Source organism: Neophocaena asiaeorientalis, unplaced genomic scaffold (assembly GCF_003031525.2).
Source record: "Neophocaena asiaeorientalis asiaeorientalis breed wild unplaced genomic scaffold, Neophocaena_asiaeorientalis_V1.1 scaffold251, whole genome shotgun sequence".
In the NCBI taxonomy this organism is placed as follows: Eukaryota; Metazoa; Chordata; class Mammalia; order Artiodactyla; family Phocoenidae; genus Neophocaena; species Neophocaena asiaeorientalis.
The window spans coordinates 10,097,895-10,115,301 of NW_020173377.1; the positions used below are offsets into that span (position 1 = coordinate 10,097,895).

The following is a 17,407-nucleotide window of genomic DNA, read 5'->3' on the forward strand; positions in this document are numbered from 1 at the left end:
ATTTTGGAGATTAATCCTTTGTCAGTTGCTTCATTTGCAAATATTTTCTCCCATTCTGAGGGTTGTCTTTTCGTCTTGTTTATGGTCTCCTTTGCTGTGCAAAAGCTTTTAAGTTTCATTAGGTCCCATTTGTTTATTTTTGTTTTAACTCCTAACTCTAGGAGTAGGTCAAAAAGGATCTTGCTGTGATTTATGTCATAGAGTGTTCTGCCTATGTTTTCCTCTAAGAGTTTGATAGTGTCTGGCCTTACATTTAGGTATTTAATCCATTTTGAGTTTATTTTTGTGGATGGTGTTAGGGAGTGTTCTAATTTCATTCTTTTACATGTAGCTGTCCAGTTTTCCCAGCACCACTTATTGAAGAGGCTGTCTTTTCTCCATTGTATACTCTTGCCTCCTTTATCAAAAATAAGGTGACCATATGTGCATGGGTTTATCTCTGGGCTTTCTATCCTGTTCCATTGATCGATATTTCTGTTTTTGTGCCAGTACCATACTGTCTGGATGACTGTAGCTTTGTAGTATAGTCTGAAGTCTGGGAGCCTGATTCTTCCAGCTCCGTTTTTCTTTCTCAAGATTGCTTTGGCTCTTCGGGGTCTTTTGTGTTTCCATACAAATTGTGAAATTTTTTGTTCTAGTTCTGTGAAAAATGCCAGTGGTAGTTTGATAGGGATTGCACTGAATCTGTAGATTGCTTTGGGTAGTATACTCATTTTCACAATGTTGAGTCTTCCACTCCAAGAACATGGTATATCTCTCCATCTGTTTGTATCATCTTTAATTTCTTTCATCAGTGTCTTGCAGTTTTTTGCATACAGGTCTTTTGTCTCCTTAGGTAGGTTTATTCCTAGGTTTTTTTTTTTTTTTATGTGTCTTGTCACTCCACTTACATGCTCTCTTTAGGGTAGATATCAGCTGTTTCTGCCTACTCAGCATCCATTTCTTTTTCTGGTAATGGCATGCTGATTTTGCACTGGAGACAGCTCAGTGGCACTGTGAATCAAAGCAACATGGTCTGCCCTTCTGAAAAGCTGGTGTGACACAAGCTGGACCAATCCAATTCCCTCTCTCAGATTTGGTCCTCAAGTGGAGACACAAAGACAGAAAACGGTCTGAGGTGATTTTGTCTTACAGCCATGTCAATGACACTGGCCATGGTTCCCACCACCTGGATTTCTGGAACTACTCTGGGTACTAGCTTTTATCACCAATCCTATGAACTGCCACAAGAGCCTTCCAATACACTTTTTTTTAAAACCTTACTTACCTTGAGTCTGTTTCTGCTATTTGCCTATAAAGAACTGTAAGAGATCCTCTTCTGGAAGTGAGAGACCAGGTCTCCCAGTTCTTCTCTATGACCTATCAATGTACCCTTCACAAAATAGGTACTCAATAAATGTTGGTTAGCTGATATTCTGAGGAAATGTATCTCTGGATGAAATGTCTTCCATCACTTAGCTGGGGCTTATTTGGATGGCTGGGAATAATTCCAAAGTTTTCCTTTGGTTAATTTATTTTAAGGTTTTGTTGCACCCCATAGTGATTATGAAAGCAAAGATTACCTCTTGCTTCTAGATGCAAGACAGATGCTGTTTGCCTTCGAGACACAGTAGAAGCTTGAGTAGATCTGTAGAAGGTGTAGCCTTAGAAGCTCAGGGTTGGTGGAACTTTCAAGGCCATTTAGACTAAGAGGCAGCTGCTTTTATTGTGAGATTTCAGAATCCGTAGTGCTCAAAATACTAGTCAATGCTCATAGCCAACACGATAACCCAGTAAACACCTTTAGTCACTAAATTACAAGTTGACTCACTTTGTGACATCTTTCAGAGGACAGAATAAATTAACTTTTGGCAAATTGAATTATAGCTCACATGCTCTGGTGGAGCTTGCAAATTAAAAAAAGGCAATGACAAATTCCTTTGTAAACTGAAAAATCCTGATGCAAAAAACAAACAGACCAAAAAAAAGGGGGGGCATGGAGATTTTCAAGGACATGCATTACTATTTCTGGAATCTTTTTTTCTTAAAGATACAATGAAGAGGGCAATAATATTATTTATATATTACTGATGTATTATTAACATCAATATCTATATCTACACCTGCATCTTTATATACAGAGATGTACCTTGCTGCATGGTTAATGATAGTTCCAACTGCGGAAGCCCAAAGTACCTCCGAAAGGAAAATTCCACAGGTATTAGAATCTGAGCTATATGTGCATTCATGAAACAATGTCTACAATGATTGTGTTCAAAAACAAAAAAGCAAGTTGATGAACAACATGGAGAGTTTGATTATTTAAAAAAAGCCTATGTGGAAAGATATATTTAGATGGTTAAACATAATTATAGGGGGTCTGGAAGCCTCAGACATCAAGAAGACTGGAATGTTCTTCCACAGGTGATTCAAATCAAACTTACTAAACAATGAAAAAGATGTAAAAAGTCCAACTCAATTCTGGTTTTTCTCATAATGACTACCTTAGTGCTTTTAGAAACAGCAGGTTCTTCTAAAATAATGTTAGTGTCCCTGTTACCCTAATCAGACACACACGTGCGCCCTCCCTGGGTTCCTGCATCGCTGGCAGGGGTGGGAGTTTACTGCTCCCACATTTCATATATATTTCTGTATTGTTAGAATTAAAAAATTATGAGCATGCATTAATTTTTAGAACTGGAAAGTGATGTAAAAAGGAAAAGGAGCAGAAGGGAGCGCTCTGGGTACTGGAAATGTTCTGTATCCCTCTGAACAGTGGTTGCATGCATAAGTAACGTATAGGAATTCACTGAGTTAAACACTTGAGCTTTGTGCACTTAAGGTAAATTATATCAAAAACATTAATGAATCCTATCGCATCTTTAAAAATAATGGCTCTTAAGACTGATATTAGAGTTGAAGAGTTACCTGCACTAAGACAAAAAATCTTTTCTTCCATCTCTTCCAGACATTCTTACCGATGGCCCATAAATACCTGAAGGAAAGCAAAAAGACCAGAGATGCATTAATGCTTGAGCTAGTGAGCTGTTTAACTCGCTTTACCATGAAGCTGGGTGCTCGCAAACAAGGAGATTCACAGGGCTCAGGAACAGATTGCAGACTCTGGAGCTGTGTGGTTGAGAAGAATGAAGAGCAGCAGGCAGGGTCTACTTTGGTTTGTAGGAGGAATTGTGGCCCATCATCAGACTTGCCTTAGAACCTTGACTGATTCCAGGAAACACCTTGGAAAATGTTACATTGTACCTTAATTTGTCTATGTGCTAAACTCTTATAGGTAGGGAAACTCCTGAGAGCTATTGCACAGGAGAGAAAAAAAGAGTGCTAAATCTCACAACTCCAACTCTTTCACCTCCTGTCAAGTCTCTTTCAGGAAAACCTTTAGTAAACAAAGCAAACCTTGTCTGCTTTTGCTGTAATTCCGGCAAATGTAGTTACGTTACAGAAAGGAAGTTTCAAGTCGGCATAGAAAGTCCTCCCTTCACCCGTCCCTCTCCCCGAATTGCTCTTCTGTTGATGGAAATTAATCTTTATGCAGAAAAAATTTAGTTAAAGGGGGGTTGAGAACAACAAAAGCACACTTCAAAGCTGTCTGGAGATTTTGTGATCAGTGTTACTAATTCATTCGTAATTACCCCGTTGGCCTGATGGATTGATACACGTTGAACTGGCATTGATCAAGGAAGTGAGGCTGGTGGTTTTCAAGCTCTACTGGACCAAGTGAAGAGAGATCTGGTCATACTCAAACCCAATCAAATCCTCGAGTTCCAAAACTGGCTTTATGTGCTATCAAAACCCAACTGGACAACTTCCAAATCCCCACTTCACTTGGAATCAGACACAATTTCTGCTTTGGAACACAATGAAGAAAGCGCCTAATTAAAATGTACACTGTTTGACAAATTTCAGGGGCTCGTAGCAGTGGCTGCTGGCCGAAGTACTCAGACCTTCATGCCAGGAATCTGAGTCTTCCGGGTCCTTTTTCTTCTTCATGCTGATTCTTTAATTACCAAGTGCACTTGATTTTTACCTCCTGCCAAGTTCCTTACTTTGCTCACACCTCCACTCTTTCAGTCCCAGCACACATTTTACGGCCATGGTAAACCACAGAGGAAACTCTTAATCGGTTTCACCAGAATGAGTTTCATCCTCCTCCTGGCCGTGGGACGGATCCTACCATCTGCATGTATGAATTAATTTCCCTGCTGAAACTCCTTCAGTGAGTCTCCCCCACTGACACGAGGGGAGCCCGCAACTTTGACCACTCATCTTGCACTTCCATGATTTATCCCAGATCGGTCCATCTGTTGTACGATTTACTTGCCTTTTTTCTTTAAATTGACGTATTTAACAAGAATAAATTTATTTTGAAAGGAAACTTTACACTGTAGCTTTGATATACTAATTTTATATTATATAATGCACATTAAAATACATAAATAACTGCTTAACTAATATATGCGTGTCTGTATACCACGAAACAATCTTGTGTACCATCAGTGGTAAGAAGAGACCCAGGGAAACCTTAGCCTATAGAAACAAGATGGAGCATCTTGACCTGGCCTAAAAATGGCTTTGTTTGCCAGCTATGCTTCACTCTCTAAATTTAGCTTCTGTGCCTTATGTTACCTGTAATTCCTCACCACACCATAAAGTTGCACACCCCCATAACTTTGCACGTGTTATGGTGCCCGGAATGCCTTCTCCCTGCTCCTTATGTTAGAATTCATATTCTTCCTAAGTTTGAATCCTTACCGTGATGTCATCACCTCCTGGGCCCTGCACATAATTCTGCTGGTAGCTACAATGATCACACTGCTATAATTTATTTATTTTCATATGTATTGTTTCTATTGGATTGTGAGTTCCTTGAAGGAAGGGAACTTGTTCTTTTTTTCTAAATTTTCCTTTCTAAATTCCTAGCACAGCTTTTGAGGTATGGTAGGTGGTCAGTATACATTTGCCATATTTCAGTTAGTTATGAATGCCTTGGGAAACCAGAGCCATCTTTATCAAACTTTCTGATGAGAGTTTCACACATTGCATAGAGACATGCACTCCACTGCCAAGTTCTTTGAGTTTTTTTTTTTTTTCCTCCCAAAATACATCCCATCTATTTCTATCTCCACTGCTACTCCCCATTCAAGCTACTATCATGTCTACCCAGACCACAGCAACAGGCTCCTCTCTGGTCTCCCTGCTTTCACTCTAACTCTTTTCATTACATGGCAGACAGAGTGATCTTTTGACGGGCAAATTAGATCAGGAATACACTCCATCTAAATAAGGATGGGAAACTATAGAAGGGTTTTAAGCAGGGAAGTGACACAATTATATTTCTATTTAAGATGATCCCAGTGGCTGCTGAGTGGTTAATGCATTGTAGATGGAAAAGGCAAGGGAGAAGGCAGGGACACCAGTGAGACGGTTACAGTAGTGTAGACAACAGAGAGAGGATGGTGGCTGGACTGAGGCTGTGGAAATGGCTGGACGGCTGGTAAGTGCATCAGCCCCGAGGCCAACATGGTCAGCTCTGGTTACGTGGATTACCTAGCTGCCCTGGACAGTGTTCTTAACCTTCTTGAAATAATATATAAATGTATCCATGGCAGAAATGGACCTAACAGGAACCTTCAGCCAGGTCCAAGGAGAGACAGGGTCATTGGTCTGTACCGATTAAGAGTATAGTGTTCCAGTTCTAGTGGTTAATCTGAGATGTTGGACAAGATGCTTAACCACTCGGTGCTCTGGAAAACAGGGCCAGGAATGGTCCCTCTCTTGCAGGGTGGTTGTGGAGATTAAATGAGATGATGCTTGTGAAGTACAAGCACGAGGCATGGCAGGAAGTAGATGCATAATAAGTATCAGCCTTATTATAAAATATCTTTGAGTACAGAGGTAAGTGTATCGTTACGAGTAGTTATTAATAGCTAAATATGTGACAAGAAATCTTCTTGGACATATGTACACAGGGAAATAGATGAATTAAAAGATAAATAAGACAATGGGTGAAAATTTTTCTATTTTTAGTAATGGCTAGTAACGCTGTAACTCTCATACTTTTCTGGCTGCTACTACCAATTTTTCTTACTTCTTGACTTGAATCCACATAAAGAGATTCAAAACAACAAACATAGCTACGACCTCTAAAGTGTTTATAGTTTTAACTGATGAGAACGGAAGTAGGAAAAGGAGTTCACGTGAACCCACAGAATGTAATTCATATGGTATCATTAATTTTTTCCTTCATGATAAAAATACTAGCTACTGCTCGTGAAGTCTTACCAGTCTTCTGTGCTGTGCCAGGTACTTTATGTGAATTTATTATACCCACCCGGAAGGGTTAAGAGCTTGAATCTGGAGCTTACGTTGCTTACATTCCTGCATGACCTTGGGCAAGTTACTAAACTTGTCTCTACCTCAGTTTTCTCATCTGTACAATGGGGACAGTAATAATGGTACCTACTTCAAGTGTTGCTGGGAGGATTAAAGAAGTTAATGAAACATAAAGCGCTTAGAACAATATCTGGCACAAAGTAAGCAATTATTACTCGGTATGTCATTATGTTATCGCTCCTATTTTACAGCTGAGGAAACTGAAGTTCAGAAAGGTCAAGTAATTTCTCCAGGGCGCCAAGCTGGTGAATGACATAGCCAGAATTTACACCCAGAACACTCTGGCTCCAGAGGGCCCTCTTCAGCATGCTATTCTTCCTCTTATAGATGACAAACTTTGGTTTCTTTATTGAACTAAGAACACGAATGGCTATTCCAATCAAACAGAGAGGACTTGTGGTTGAAGGCTTCTGAATGGGAAAGCTGAGTGGGATCAGAGGAAAATGAACAATGCTCCTTTGGGAAGTATCATTTGGTTTGCATGAAAGAAGGGCTTTCCCTCTGAGGCTTCCTCAGAATTTATTGCTAATTTGGCACATACCAGATGTCAAAACCAAGAAAAACTGAGGGCTACAATGTACAGTTTCCGTCTATTCAGCTCTGGTTCTATATTTTCTTAGGTTGAAACACGCTCATTAAGCAGAATGAAAAGTACCTGGAGCAGGGGGAATTCTGTCATTGTAGACATACAGGTGGCTTCCCCCCTCCAGCTCTTCATTCCATAGACAGATCTACCTGTGTGGGCATTAGTGACCCTCAACTACCTCTTCAGGCTATCCAGATATTTGGAAATCTGGATTTATGAATAGATAATCAACATTCTAGTACAGTGAGCCGAAGTTTAGCTGAGGGGTTACATCTCAAACTCAAGGTGGAAATACCTAGGTGGGAATTCTGGGTCCTTAGGTCTTTTTAGGCTTAGCTGACCCATGCCTCAGTTTAATCATCTGTAAAATGGGGTTAGCACAGGATCTACTTCATCTGGCTGTTGTGAGGACAGATGGAGATGATGCATGTCAAGTTGTTGGCACAGTAACTGGCCCCCAGTAAGTGCTCAGTAGACCTAACTCTATGCTCCCTGCAAGAAATGCACTTTAAATCTAAAGACACAAAGAGGCAAAAAATAAAAGGATGGGAAAGGAATTACGATGCCAACATTGGTTTTTAAAAAATCTGGAGTGGTTATATTTATTACTGTCACACAAAATAAATTTCAGGACCAAGAATATTACCAGGGACAAAGAAGATCATTTTATAATGATAAAAGGGTCGATTCATCAAGAAGACACAGTAATCTTAAGTGTTTATGCATCTAATAACAGAGCTTCAAAATATATGATGCAAAGATGGACAGAACTCTTAAGTAGAAACAAACAAATCCACAATTATAGTCAGATTTCAATACCTCTATCTCAATAATTTGCAGAAAATCAGTAAAGATTTAGAAGATTTAAACAACACTATCAACTAACTTGATTTAATTGATCTAATTATAGAAAATAAGCCAATGGGAAATAAAGTGGGATCCTAAATATATTGAATTAGGTCAGTCTAGGTAGTTCTGTTTGAGAGTCTGTGTCAATATGAGTGGTATCTTGGGGACTTATGGGGAAGGGAGAGGAGTGTGATGGTTTTGAAAACAAGAAGTCTAGAGCAATAGCACAGCTAAGAAGGTGGACGAGGAAAGGGGATTTTAAGAAGCGTGGGTAACTATTTTGTCATTCACTTTGAAAGATGTTTTCATTGCATATATAGACTTGAGTACATTAAAGGTGCTGCGCCTCTGTCTTCTCACTTGCAATGCTTCTAACAAGAACTGTTTTATCCTTTTGTGTGTAACATTTCTCTGTTCTCTGGCTGCTTTTATGATTTTCTCTTTATCACTGGTTATTAGCTTTATACTTACACTGGACCTTGCTGTAATTTTTTTCATGTTTCTCAAACATGGGTTTGTTGAACTTTTTGGATGTAAGTTTTATAGCTTTTATTAAATTAAAAATATTCAGCCAAAAAAAAAAAAAAAAAGCACGGCTAAGACTTATAAGCTGTGGTGCAATGAATGAATTCCAAGTGGAGCCATGGGAAGCTCTGTATTTTATTCATGTTTCAGGTCCTCAGTTAAGTTGATTTCTTTCATTTCAAATGGAAAGAAATAACACAATTCTAGACCTGGCTCTGATGCTTACTCTGACTTGGGCAAGTGGGTTCACCACCCTAATCCTCAGTTTCCTTATTTGCAGAGATTGACTCATTCACATTCATTTATGCAACAACATTTATTGGACTTATACTACATGTCAGGCCCTGTACTAGCTTCTTCCAACAAAGAAGGCAGATGCCCCTGCTGACAAGGAACTCAAAGTCCAGTGGGGAAGACAGACAACAAAATAATAAATGAAGAAATAGCTGGTATGTGAGATGACTGTAAGTGCTCTGGTGAAAACAGCAGAGTAAGAGACAGACAGAGGACACAGATGGGCCAGGAAAGGCATTCCGATAAGGTACAGAGACACACAGAAATCAAGGTGAGCCATGTGGACATCTGGGTGGGGGAGAAGGGGCATCCAAGGCAGAGGAAACAGTGGGGACAAAGGCCCCGCAGCGGGGGTACACATGAAGTCTTCGGGGAAGAGCAAGGAGGCTAGAGCCGTGATCAAGGTCAGATAGTAGTGGTGTCCTTATTAGATAGGGCCTGGTTGCCACAGAGGCAACACTGACTTTTATTTTGAACGAGATGGGGAATCACTGGAGATTTTCCAGCATTCAAGTGGCAGGATCTGACTTGTGTTTTAAAAAAAAATTACTCTGGCTTCAGGGTGGGAAAGAGCCTACAGGGGGCAAGGACAGCAGCAGGGGGACTGCTGACAAGACAAGTGCAACAGGTGAGAGGGGAGAACGAGGGAGGCCTGGATTCGAATGATGGTGTGGAGGTGGTGACGAGAGGTTGAACTCTAGATTTACCTTGAAGGTGGAGTGATGAGAACGTGATGATGGATGAGATGAAGGGTGAGAGAGAGAGAGAAGTGTCACATGACGCTGAGGATGTTGGTCTGAGCAACTGGGCGAAGGGAGAGGCCACTTATTAAGATGGAGGGATAATAATAACTAATCCTTGGGAGGCTGTTTCGGGGATAAAATGAGATAATGCACGTGAGTGCACCTCCTGAACTTGAGAACATCATATGGATATAACAGGATGAACAACGAGAAGGCCACCGACAAGAGGCTCATTCTCAGGTATCCCTAATACTCATGTCTTAAGGCCAAAAGCTAGTGCGGATTTTCTCACTGACATTCTTCTATTCAATAAAGTTATTCTGAATGGCTCAGTGGCTCATTCCAGGAACCACAGTCCACCAACGAGGAGTAATTCACAGTAATTCTCAGGTTTCCTCTAGGTTTTAATAAACGTCGAAGTAGACACGATTTATAACCTCAGAGTTGATTCTTAAAAATTCCTTTCTCTCTCTCATTCTTTAAGCTGTGACACTGTTCTGATATTTCTATCCTCCTTCCCCATATAATAGGGCTTCATAAAGCTATTTTAAATTTAAATGGAAAAAAAATGTAACTCGCAACATTTTTATTTTCCTTGAATCATCCCTTGGGTAGCTAAGGCTGTCCAGCCCTGATTTAGGCCACAGTGGGTCTGACAGTGTTTTTAAGGTACCCACTGTCCACCTTTCAGAGCTGCCCTAGGCCCTCCTGGTATATTTCCCGGCAGGGGTAATTTTTAGATGGCAGCCTAGTAAAATGAAATCACTGTGGAGCCTGTCAGAAGTGAGTTACAGATTTCTTCTATCATCCATAGGGCCAAGATGGTCCGAAATATGTTAGTAATTTTATGAATTAATCAAGAGAAAAATTTCTTAATCCAGATTGGTTAGAGAACTGAAGAGAATGTGGGAAATGGGAATTTGTCCAGTAAGGAAAGTAATACCTATGTCAAGTGCTTGCCGTGGGGATTAAACAAGAGAGTGTTTGTAAAACTCCTAGCACAGAGCTTCAAAGGGGCCTAGAAAGTGGGTTGAGCTACTGATCTTTTTAAGGAAGTTTCTTTAAGAAGCAGGTTTAAGGACAGATATATCCATTCATATTTCTGTTTCTCTTTTTTGTCTGCTCTACCCTCTTCACTTCGCCCTCTTTCCCTCCAACTGCTCACTCATGCTCTCATTCCTTTAGCAAATATTTACCAAGTATTTACGAGCCAATGCTTTGCTTAAGACACAAACGCTGTTCCTGGGTGCTACAGGAACCTAACAGAATTCTCAAATTCTTTGTCTTGAAACTAGGATGTTTATATTGCAGAGGAAGGGATATTAGGGAGAAATCCCATTTAACATTTTGGGAATATATGCCAGTAATAATGATAAGAAGGAGGAAAAGCTGACCTTAGAAACACGTCACAAACATTTTCATGAGATGCTAACTGAGATGAGGCGAAGCTAGCCCTTCATCGTGGACAGTTGAAAAAGGACAGAGTGTATAGCAGGGGCCTGGCTCATTCCCCTACAGCCTTCTCACGGCCACAGGCAGAAGAGCTTTGCCAAAATCCCACCTAAAACTCTAGGAATACTTTGGCCTCAAGACAATGCCATGTTCTGATGAACCTAGGGGCAGGACAGGAATAAAGATGCAGACGTAGAGAATAGACTTGAGGACATGGGGAGGGGGAAGGGTAAGCTGGGACGAAGTGAGAGAGTAGCATGGACATATATACACTACCAAATGTAAAATAGATAGCTAGTGGGAAGCAGCCGCATAGCACAGGGAGATCAGCTCGGTGCTTTGTGACCACCTAGAGGGATGGGATAGGGAGGGTGGGAGGGAGACACAAGAGGGAGGGGATACGGGGATATAGGTATACGTACAGCTGATTCACTTCGTAATACAGCAGCAACTAACACAACATTGTAAAGCAATTATCCTCTAATAAAGATGTTAAAAAAAAAAAAAGACAATGCCATGGAAATTGTCCAAATCCAAGCCAGAGCTCAGGTTCAGCAGCCAGTATCTAGTTGGTGGGAGACCTTTGCTTCCTTTGGAGTTCCCCATGCCCAACCCCCTCCAATACCCTCGCTAGTAAGTACCTATCTTTCACTCAAACCTTTAGCCTTCTTTGTTCCCTAGAACTCTGAGGCACCAAGGCCAGGGCGCTGCTCTTTACTCTGACTGCATGCTGCTGTGGTGTGCCCAGCTGCTGGGATGTACACCTCCTATCCCGACCACGCCCTCCTGAACCTCTCATGGGCTTCTGTTTAAATCTATCTTAATCAGTGACCAGCCCCTGGTATTGGGTTTTTGAATTCCCCACATCTCTAGCGCATAACCAAGCTTCAAGTTTCATGTCAGTTTTATTACTTTAAGTCCTTTCACAAACACGTAAGCAGAATGATAGCTGGTTGGCAAATGGTACCTGCAAAATCCTTGGAACACAATCCATTCCCTTCCACTGGTTAAACATTCCCCTAGTCAGAGTTAAATGGCCCAGCTCCTTTCTAAGTGGTCAGATTTTCTGAGACGGTGGTGTCCAAGCAGTTCAGTTTAATAGGCAATGGGGCTCAGCACACACCCACTTGCCAAGAAACATTTCCTATACAAACCATTGGTTTGATCTGCAAAATAAAACTACAGTTTACCTATTCTTTTTATCCTACTTGAGATTACTTAATCGGTCATTCCTCTCAAACCTTAAGAAACCGAAGACAGTCATAAAATTTCTACTCTCTGGTTAATTTAAATGTTATGCTAAGCACTAAAACTGATTCAACGTGAGCTGATCGTCTGAAGGTCCCCTACAGCAACTGCTTACATCTCCTGGGTATGGTTGTTAATGAAGGTGTAAGTGCATGATTCAGAGAATCTGAAAGATCTGGACGCCTTTAAGGAGGTATGTGAGGCCAGTAAAACCTCTTAGACCAGAATCACCCAGCATGAGTCTAGGAAGGTTCTGAACTGTACTGGAAATTCTATTAGAAAAGGATAAGGCAATGACCCTATCCTGATGGTTTAGCAAATGCAAATACAGTAATCATAAGAACTGAGGAAGCTTATACAGTAAATATCAAAGTCAGGTATTTTAATAATCTCTCATATTTCTTTGGCTTTTCTTCCATGTCGTTCTCTGAAGATCAACTTTTATCTATTTTTATTTTTAAATATTTTAAGAAATGAATGGGGTGGGTCCAAAATTACCACTCGGAGAAGGAACACTTACCCAGAATGCTTCATGTTTTGAGGCTTATCCATTCGGACAGCAAGTTTGATTTTGAGGTCTTGATCGGGGCAGTTTTTGGAGACTGTCATTTTGTGCCACTCTGACTGTTTGGGGCTGTTGGGGGTGGGATGGAGAATAACCTGCAGGAAAAAAGGACAATCATATTAGCCAGAAAATAGGAACACTGTTATGGGCATGTTTTCATAGACGAGAAACTTGGCTGTTGAGAATTGAGGGTCTCATCCGTGTCCCACAGCCAGCGGGAAGGCAGTTAAATGAAGTGGAGGTCTGGGCATCGGACTCAGATCCAAGGCTCCACCTACCAGGGCTGGCTGGTGCCAAGCAGCCCGGGCTGAGGACAAAAATGGCATCCTTTGCTCTCTTCTCTCTCTCTCTGGCTAATTCTGTAAGAGTAGGGATCACAATTTCTGTGATCCTGCTTTTGTACTTTTCTAAAGTTCAGAAGTACTAAAACAACACCGAGCTGAGAATGTATTCCACACGTTGCTCTCCTCAAATAAGAAGATGGATGTATAAGAGAAAGAAGTGTCCTTCTATATTAGACAGAACCTCTAGTCTACTCCTTTTTCCATTCATCAGGATTTCTTCTGCTATGTCAAGAGGAGAGATCCTTCCGAGGCTGAAGGGGAAGAGGGAAGGGGCAGTATCTGATGAGAAATATGAGACTTAGAGGTGAGAAGGAACATGCTTAGGGTCCCACATTTCAATGTGATTTCACCTGGACTTGACACCTTATCACACAGCACCCAACCCTGCCCTGGCCCAGAGGGAAGCGCATGCAGCTTGAAGAAGGACCTGTTCTTAGGAAATGCCTTTCACCAGGGTGCTTCAGGGTCGGTGCTATGACTTGCGTCTTTTGTCCCAGTTCTCACAGTCACAGATGCTGTAAATGAACCCAGAAGGGGACCCACTTCTCCAGTAAATCCACTTTTTCAGGATGCGACGAAAGAGTTCTCACTCAGGAGCCACGTGGGGTCTAGGAAATGTGCATTCAAGGAGGAGCGAAATATTTGGAAAGTCCCCTAAACGAAGGGAATGTGGACGAGATACAGGCACAACCAAAGCTGGGCCTGCTAAGATCTGTTTCTGCGGTGGCGCTGTGCCCTGCTTTGGTGCAGGCTGTCTGTTTTTTCCAGGCACAGGGAAGGCAGGCTCCTTTCCTGGGTTTCTTTCACCTCTGCAGAGGGACAGGAGGGGCTCAGAGTCTCAGGGGTGGACACTCTAGCCTTCTAGGTGCTGTGTCGACCTCACCGCCATCATGCAAGCTTGGCCTGTGCTTGGAGAGTAGACACACACGGCTTTCTGTGTGATTGTGGAACAAGGGCTTTGAGAAGAGTAAAAGATCACGGCAGGAAAATGAAAGCCCACTTGATGTGCCTTTTGCTTGCGCTGAGTTTTGACCCCTTCTGATTCCAGGCCCAACCCTCTTTCTTCCACTAAATTCCCTCTCTTCGATGAAAAAAAATTTGTATATTCTTGCTAAACCCAACATTTGAGGCTTCTCAAGGTCTAATGACACGATTAAAATACAAGAAGGCTTGATTTTTCAAACCGGAGGCTGCCAACTTTTTTTTTGATCCTGCCCTACTTCAGTAAAATATTTTTGAGCAATGAGCCAAATATCTTTAAATAGATCGCTAGTAATATAAAAATATATCAATATAATGTATAAATATCAAATATATATCCATGTATCTTTTACATGATGTATGTTTACTTTGTATTAATATACTGCATTATTACATATCTCATAAAACACACACAAATATAGAAGTTTTAAAAAGATGGGCTAAAAAAAAAAAAAAAAAGATGGGCTAAAGATAAAGAACTCTATTTTAAAAAATTCATTTATTTATTTTTTTGGCTGCGCCGCGCTGCTTGCGGAATCTTAGTTCCCCGACCAGGGATCGAACCCGTGCCCCCTGCAGTGGAAGTGCGGCGTCCTAACCACTGGACTGCCAGGAAATTCCCAAAAAACGCTATTTTTAAATATCTTGGTAACTGTGGTGGCTTTGTACTATTGTTTGCCATATGTGATGGTACCATATATATGTAAGGCAAGGCTCATTGTTGAGGATACTGGATGCGAATCCGTGGTTCAAGCAGACTTGTAGACAATCTCAGAACATTTCCATTGACCTCTCATCCTGAGTGCACCCACACCGTTTTTACTTCGTGACATGGATGGCAGAACTACTTGTCAGCAGGACTGATGTCCCCTCTACCATTTTCACGTTGTTTGCCAGGCTTGCAATACCAGTATTATCTTCAGATCATAGCTCTGCTGTAATAGTCTTCTTGGCCAGTTATTCATTTTGTGAGGGTTAATTTAGTTGAAATTCTATCATAAAATGTAACAGTTCACGTGACTGGCACTAGTGAACTGTGATATGTCTTAGAATGCTGGAAGGAAATGAGTAAGTCAGGGTGCCACCGGGTCGTGGAGACCTCTTGTGTTATCTCTCGAGATAACACCTGTCCCTGCGTGTCACCTCGTATCATGTTCCGTATCCTGAGACCCCAGACTGTGGAAGATGGAGAGGAAGGACTTGCCGATCTCAGTGTAGCTGACCTTCTCTGCTGTGCTAGTTTGGGCTGAGAGGTGGGGCTGGGTCGGTGGGTGATGTGTTGGGAAACGAGGAAGGGGAGGAACTGGTAAGAGAAACCCCACCAGGGCCAGAACAGCAGTAGGTAAGGCCCAGGGCCTCCTTCTGCTTCTGCTCGCTTGGCAAATTCAAAGCGGGTGGGGCGCTCTGGGCACCCGGAGCTTGTTAACAGGCCATCCACCATATGGGTCCTGGGCGCGTTTCCCACCGGCAATATAGTGTCCATTAGCCGACACAAATGGCCGCAGCTCACTACTAACCGCTCCACCAAGGCTTCTTCCCCAACGTGGTCGCTCCCCGGGGACACCTCCTCTCTAGGGTGGATGGAGAGATGAGGTCACCGTAGTCCTCCTCCATCTTCATCCCCACTCTGCCATGTACCCGACGGGCCAGCGACTCCTCTGTAAGTGTCAGCCCCGCTGGATTATTAGGGTCCTTATGGGTGCACGTGAGTCCCGAGCAGTCCACACACCTCATCTGGGCATTCCAGGCTGCTAGTTGAGCACTCTGTCATCTCAGCCGAGGCCCACGTGTGCTGTGCTTTGATGTGGTGATGATGATATGGGAAGACAACCCATTCTCAGCAGTAAGCTGTATGTCAGCCAGCCCCAGCTTCTCTTAGTTACCTGGGCATTTGGGCAGGTCCTTCTGGGGGACGGTTTTACCCTGAGGCTTTACCTGGCTGATCGTCTCAAGCACTTAGCCTCCATGTCTCTCCTTACCTCTGCATTCCCCCAGGAAGGCGTGCCTGCTTTTCAGACTAGATTATGTCCCCTTGCTGTGTGATTCCCAGGTGTCCTTTCTCTAGCAGGGCACTCACCACACTGCATTGTAATTTCTGGTTTTATGTCTCTATTCCTTACGTTCTGTGTGGTTAAGGATTTTTGACTGTCGTTATTCCTGTTTGCTCTGTGCATAGCGCAAATGAGTGGACACAGTGGGCCCGTAACCCTATTTGATGAGTACGAAGTCGAGAGTATTGCACTGCTGTCAAGAGTGTAGAGGAACAGTCACTCTCTCATGCCTTTTGTGAAATTATAATTGGTGTATACGCTTTAGGGGACAATTTGGTAGTATCTGTCAAAATTCAAATTCCATTCAGCAAGATACTTTTTTGAAATTTATCCTATATATATACACACACACAGAGACTATGTGCAAAGAAAAAAACTCAAGGTTATTCATAGAGGCATTGTTTATACAGCCAAAGACTGGAAACAATCTAAATAAATTATGATATATCTACACAGTGTATGTAGCTATGGAAACAAAAGGGAAGTCAGTATGGGCTGATACAGACTAATCTCCAAATATCCGGATATTTCAAGCAAAGTGCAGAGCAGTATGCATACAGTAACTTCCAACTATGCTCCCTTTCTTTTTTATTTTAAGAGGGATATATACAAATATGCTTGTATATGCTATGCTTGTACATGCATAGAATATTTCGGGAAGAATGCCCAGTAAATTGAAAACAACGTTTTTCTCTGGGAAAAGATACTCAAGTCAGTTGGGTGGGATCATTAGTTTTCACTATATATCCATTTTGATTATTTTTTTTTTACTATATGCATGAGTTATTTTTCAGTTCAAAGGTTAACAAAAAGGAAACATAAAAATAAAAATGGAACAAACTAAATACTGTTGCGTGAATGAACACAGCACCAGAATCTTGAATGTGTCTATGTCCTGCTAAACTTGGGAAAAATCAGCACGTAGAAACACTTTTCCAAGGGGTCCAAGGAATCACTTTAAAAAAAGAGCACTTTTGGGCTTCCCTGGTGGCACAGTGGTTAAGAATCCGCCTGCCAATGCAGGGGACACAGGTTCGAGCCCTGGTCCGGGAAGATCCCACATGCCGCGGAGCAGCTAAGCCCATGCGCCACAACTACTGAGCCTGTGCTCTAGAGCCCGCGAGCCACAACTACTGATCCCGCGTGCCACAACTAGTGAAGCCTGTGCGCCTAGAGCCTGTGCTCTGCAACAAGAGAAGCCACCTCAATGAAAAGCCCACGCATTGCAATGAAGAGTAGCCCCCGCTCGCCACAACTAGAGAAAGCCCATGCGCAGCAACAAAAGACCCAATGCAGCCAAAGACAGATAGATAGATAGATAAATAAATTTATTAAAAAAAAAAAAAAAAAAAAGACCTTTTTTCCCCCCAGCCATT

The 17,407-nt window shown here is 42.0% G+C and overlaps 1 protein-coding gene across 1 annotated transcript in view; it reads right to left on the bottom strand.

Moving 5' to 3' along the window:
• The window catches only part of CADPS (calcium dependent secretion activator), a gene marked incomplete at its 5' end in the record, with an annotated part of 468,533 nt that overhangs the window by 174,556 nt on the left and 276,570 nt on the right, over nucleotides 1-17,407 (bottom strand). The window contains 2 exons of the mRNA XM_024746317.1: nucleotides 2,908-2,974; nucleotides 12,611-12,750. Of these exons, the coding sequence (XP_024602085.1) occupies nucleotides 2,908-2,974; nucleotides 12,611-12,750 (207 nt within the window). The remainder of the gene's footprint in view (nucleotides 1-2,907; nucleotides 2,975-12,610; nucleotides 12,751-17,407) is intronic.